The following is a 6,000-nucleotide window of genomic DNA, read 5'->3' as shown; positions in this document are numbered from 1 at the left end:
GGCATTAAACCTTTCTTTGTTCACATAGACCAAACCAAACCAAGTCATAGGTTAGATCTGTGGAGAGGCAATCCTGCTCACAGTCAGCTTGACAGATTTTCTAGGTAATTTTGAGCTATAAAACCACCTGTAATAGAATACATATACCAGTAAAGTAGAGTAGTTTAAAGGGACAGTTTGGAATTTTAGACATAGGGCCTCATTTCCTAGTGCGCCAGAGTGCTGTAGATGCGTGGAGACACTTTTTGAAATAATCCATTCAGTCCTTGTATTTGTAGAGGTCACTGGTGCTAGGCTAGTGCAAGTCAATGGCCATAGTTAGCCTGCCACTAAAAACAGTCTTACCCACTCCACAAAACACCCAAGGCAAATCTATTATTACACCAGACTGTCAATGTAAATGTCTGTGTTGACAGAATAATTTTAGAAGTAAAACCAGCCTTGCATTTGAAGGATTTATGTCTGAGCCGCAGCGAGTTGTACTTCCTGATAGAAAGCTCGGCAAGAGCGGACTGGTATCACCTAGCACCTATCTTACTGACTCTGTAATAGTTTACCTGCAGCTGCCATAGTAACACATAGAGCACATGAAGAAGCCTGTTCCAGATATGGCTACGTTCATATATCACAACTAACTAGAGCAGAGTAAAATTCTGCTGCTGCTGCTGAGAAAATAGTCCCTTAACATGTGGCGATTCATGCGATACAAGGTTAGTTTTAGCTCTAAAATTATTCTATCGACACAGACATTCACATCAACAGTCTGGCGTAATAACTGATTCGCCTCGGGTGCTTTGTCGAGTGGGTTAGAGTGGGTTTTTAGTGGCAGGCTAACTATGGCCATTGACATGCACTAGCTTAGCACCAGCGACCTCTGCAAATACAAGGACTGGATGGATTATTTCAAAAAGTGTCTCCACACATCTACAGCACTCTGGCTCACTATGAAATGAGGTCCTATGTCCAAAATTCTGAACTGTCCATTTAAGGTCATACTGGGGAACATTCCAGTGACATATCCATAGAAACAAGCAGGTGACGGCCCCCCAAACAAAAAGTTACATAGTACACATTTAAGCTAAGGTAAAGCAAATTTGTACACAAAAAATACCATGATTTGTCCAATTATCCATTTGGTCTTGCCTTCAGAAGCACACATAAAGGTCACATAGTCAAGCGTAACATAGTTAAGCTGCAATATTTATAGTTTCACAAACATAGCTATGGAAAGGTACATAACTTGCATCTTTGTCCATGCCAGATATACAGCCAATGTACAGCTAATGCACAGTGAGCGCTAAGGGTCGGTACTGCCTTGGTCTACTACAAAAGATATCAAAGTTTATTTATTGCACAAAAGAAATAGCCAGAGAAAAGTTCCTAACTGTGCACCAAAGTCTTCAATACAAAACTTGGAAGCTAATGATGTAATGGAAAAATCGGGTACCATTGCCTATTCTGGTCAACTTTCCACAATAATAATCCACTTAAGGAGATAGTTTGGCATTTTGAAAATGTGGGTCTTGCTTGGGTAGCTATTTAAGCAATGTCACGGAGGCAAAGGGTTTCTGGGTAATGGAATGACTAGAAAGTTATTTGTTTTTTTTTTTAGTTTGACAAATTGTGTTCATAGCTCTACGTACAAGGAATACAAGAAGCCTATGTCTGGGTTTATGTTGACTTTTCTAGGCACAGTTTTGAGGTCCATTCAAAAGATGGTGAAATGTTTTAAATTTTTAAATGCTATAATTTTCTGTAGGAATTTTTCATCGCTCTGAAACCCATGAAGAGTGCAAAATGTTGATCCAGTAGACCCAATTTAACAAAATACTGAACTGTCTCTTAAAGCATCTTACAAAGGTGTGTATAAAAATAATTTACAGTGATTAACTAATGTTTTCAATCTTGGCATTGTTGAGAAAGTGGAAGTTTGTCACGTGTAGTGTCAAAAACGTAAAAATCAGCTGTTTGAAAAGTCTTGGCAACAAAATAATTTATTACTCACCTACAGTATGTGGTCTATGTATCCTATATATTCCACTATACAGTCAAATGACACTTCACAATGGCACATACGTAGGAAGAGCAGGTACAAAAACTGGTGGCAAAATAACATTGGTGCTTTTCAATGGCCCACTGTGCTTTGTTTATATAGAAAATAGAACATACAATCATTTTTTTCCATGTCGTCCTCTTTTGGTTTAACCGATGTGAGAAACAAGTGCAGTGGACTTTATAGATATTGGACCTGACAGGCGTTGCCCCAAAAGCTGCTGGTTCATCTCATATTTGAGGGCGCCAAGTCTGAAATGCTAAATAATGCAATACTTGGGGCCAGTTGAGGCTGAAGTGTGTCCCATCTCTTCCTCAATACGAAGATAGTACAATTATTACAATATTTTTATAAGCACATCACCCATTTGAAGTTGCCTATACTGCAAAAAGGAAAATTTGTTTGTTAAAATGACTTGAATTCAGATTATTATATTTTATTAAATAACTTTTGAGAAATTTTGATGAGATTTTTTAGATTAATCATCTGAATATTGAATCTTTTATCATTTTTATAATTTTGAAAAATAAATGTTTACCCCCCCAAACCACCCTTCAGATAATTTTGACTGAAAAAGGGACCACATTATGTTGAAACTAGAGAAATATATTCATAGTAGTTAAAGATGCATTGTGCAAATTTTCTGGTGGAGGGTCACCAGCTTGTCTCTATGGAGATATTACTGCTTTGCCTGGTACCTCATAGTAGGACATTAAACACATCTATCTAGCATTTATTCATCCCAAGTGCTACTATTGCTCAAAAATACAATAATTCTCACTGTGACTAGTGGCAACTCTCCACAGGTCTGAACTGTACTTGAGCCTATAATTGCCTCGCTTGAGATATATAGGTTTAATCTCCACTGTGGAACATTCTAAACAAAGCAATAATATCTCCATGAAGACAATCAGGTGATGGACCCTCCACCAGAAAAGTTGTGCAGTGCACTTTTAAGCTTCTATGTCTAATAAAATAGTTGGTCCTTTCTTTCCGTGTAAAGCATCTCTGAGTGTCCATAAACATGCGATACAAGTTTGATGAATTAGTATAATTGCTATGACAAGAAATCACACTCTGTCATATCAACTCTTAAAAAATAATATTCTGAAGTCAAGTGAGTTGAAACTATTCTGAACCTTCCTTTTTATAGCAGTGTAGAAAACTAGTGGCATGCAACCTTATATCAGGGCCTCCTTTGCACATAGTGGCACATGGCAACAACTACAGTGGTGCCATCTGATAAGAAAAGACTCAAAGGGAAAAGCAGCTGGTCTATTATAAAGTTCTTGTTTGGCTTTTGGGCGCAGGGAGGTCGGCCAAAATACAAAGTGTGTATCGATTGTAATGGCCCCTATCTGTGGGACAGGGGGGAGGCGGCGTCTTTAAGCAGCTGTAGTCGGAACAGACACTTCCAGAAGTCTGTTATTTTTGCGTTTACATGAGACGCTGTTGCCGTTCTTTGGAGCTCCCTGAATGAATTTAACGCACACTTTGTCCTGTTTGAATTGCACCAAAAACCTGTAACAAACAAAGGAAAACAGATTAATATGAATCAATATTGGAAAAATATCCAGCATCCTATAATGTTGTTATGGGCAAAAATAATATGTATTTGGTTTGGGGAGACATTTCAAGACCAATTTTATGCAAATCTCAAAACAAAAACAAAAATGTAGAAAGTCTCTGTTTATCATAATTCCAATTCTTTTATCTAGACATTGTTTTAAACACACGGACACATTTTGACAGGGTACATGTCCTTTAGATAACTATAATATCAGTGTAATTCATATGACCTGCCTTTAGTGAAATAATCCTTAACTAAATAAACACATACTATGAAACTAAAACATTATGAAATGCATGGAAGTTATGAAAAATAAAAAAGGTGATTTAATGTAAAGTTTTAATGTGGATCTTACTCGTCTGAAATGTCGATATTGAGCTGCTCCATGTCTGCAGCTGTGGTTCCAACGCGGTGAAGTTTTGTGATGATTTCAATCAAGTGTTCACTGCTTAGTAAGAAATCACCTTTAACAGCTGATGCAGCACCCTGGGACAGAAATACACAGACATACATGCATTCACAGTGTTAAATGTGTTCTCTGGGGTTGAGTGAGGATAAAAGAACTCTTGCACTGAAGTCAACAGGTTGTATAACACAAGATTTCCTGTTTACCATCTATCCATTAGCTGTAATATGAACAAAAATAAAGCAGCGAAAAAAGTTACAGAACCAGGAAGTATCCAATTTGCTTCATAAAAGGAAAGTGCAGCTTAAATCCACATGTCAAAACACCACTTTACTGTTAACAGGGCCAACTCAAGCTAAAAAAAGACTTTCACCTCTTTAAGTTTGAGAGCAAAGAAGCCATCACTCTGTGTGCTGACGGAGACACTGGACACATCTGGTAATGGGACACTGGCTTTGACCTGTCCTGTTTTCTGATCGGCCAAAACCACATTCTTTTTGGTCAGGAGGAAGATCCGCGCTGTGCCCTGAAAATGGGTGACACAGAAATGTTAATAAAATAACATTTAATATGCATTAATTTAAATACCACTGAAGGTAGCACTAAGCCGACTGTAGTACTATTATCATATTAAATTGTACACACACAGTAATTCACAACATACAAAAACATACAATACTTGAAACAGCAACCTGAACCCTGGACGGTTGAGGGATTACACTGATATTTAAACTACCACAAAGAAATAAAATGCAATTCAAATATAAAACTATTTGTTTTCACTTTGCAGCCTCTTGGCAGAGTTGGCCACAACTGAATGGTTGTTAAGAAAAATTACATTTCTGTGCTGTACTGAGGGCACTCACTGCCAACTTGGTCCTTGTTATCTTGGCCTAGGTCAGAGGTATAATACTCCCTACAATAGAAGCCTAGGACTAAAATGTCTTGAGGGTTTATGTGTCTGGGTGCATGATCCTGTACAATGATAAATACAGTTCTGTGTTATAACTCCAGCAACATTCCTCATCGTTAACTCTTGTGCTACTTTATTTTATGCTTCAACAATGGTGACCTGGCACACTTTTTATGTCAGACGTCCTTCCTCATTTAGATTAAACGAAAATTAGAGACTGCAGTGAGCAATGTGGATAACTTAAACAGTATGTGCTTGGACAAATAACAGCTTTCTAGTCCTGAGAAAAGCAAAATCCCAAATGCTCCCCAATGTTGCAAACAATGCATGATACTTATATCAATGTTTGTAGATGTTTAGAATACCATAGGGACATGCAGAACATAATAAAATGCTTCATAAATCGATATGTTTGTATTAATACAAAAACGATGAACAAAAATTAACGCAAATTTCATCTTCAAAACCATCACTGATTCATTTCATTGTGGGAAATAACATATTAATATGATGCAGAAAGACATAAGCTTTGTGTTCCCAGTGTTTGATGTTTAAAACAGAAAAAGCCTAAATTATAAATGTCCCCTGTTCAACGCACGTCTGCTGCTTGCTGAACCAAAAACACGCTGTTGTTAAAATGTCAAACAGAGTTACTGCACTATTCTGTAACGTGGACTTAATAGACTTTGTGCTCAACTTGGTGGAAAAGATCATTGCTCCTGGTTCATTTAAAAGACATTTTAAAACTGTAATGTGTGGATCATTTGGTGGCATTACCTTCCCATTGGCCCGGTTGATCTTGTTGACCACATCAGCCAATAGGACTTTCTCTTCCACCGCGTTGCTGAGTTTCTGGTACTTGGGGTTCTTGGTGATCTCCAGGTAGTCTCCTTTGAATGGTTGGCTCACACTGAAATAAAGTGCACATACATTACTTGTTATGCACAAAAATATGGTTTGTCTAATTGTTGTGTTCTTTGGCCTTGCACACATAAGTCACATAGGGTGAAGGTTAAAGACTGTACTTGACTATTTGTGAAATAAGAGACTGAATGATA

At 37.6% G+C, this 6,000-nt stretch overlaps 1 protein-coding gene across 3 annotated transcripts in view; it reads right to left on the bottom strand.

The window, feature by feature from the left end:
* Positions 1-909: 909 nt before the first annotated feature.
* The window catches only part of myo1b (myosin IB), an 88,069-nt gene continuing 82,978 nt past the window's right edge, over positions 910-6,000 (bottom strand). For all 3 annotated transcript variants that reach the window (XM_055149191.1, XM_055149187.1, XM_055149182.1), the window contains 4 exons: positions 5,720-5,852; positions 4,403-4,555; positions 3,979-4,109; positions 910-3,574 (listed from right to left, as the gene is read on the bottom strand). In XM_055149191.1, coding sequence (XP_055005166.1) covers positions 3,439-3,574; positions 3,979-4,109; positions 4,403-4,555; positions 5,720-5,852 — 553 coding nt within the window. In that variant the 3' untranslated portion in view covers positions 910-3,438. The remainder of the gene's footprint in view (positions 3,575-3,978; positions 4,110-4,402; positions 4,556-5,719; positions 5,853-6,000) is intronic.

Source organism: Boleophthalmus pectinirostris, unplaced genomic scaffold (genome assembly GCF_026225935.1).
Source record: "Boleophthalmus pectinirostris isolate CB_2022bp ecotype Guang Dong unplaced genomic scaffold, ASM2622593v1 HiC_scaffold_1, whole genome shotgun sequence".
Classification (NCBI taxonomy): Eukaryota; Metazoa; Chordata; class Actinopteri; order Gobiiformes; family Gobiidae; genus Boleophthalmus; species Boleophthalmus pectinirostris.
Note: the sequence above shows the minus strand (reverse complement) of the source record. Positions and strands in the feature narration are given on the sequence as shown.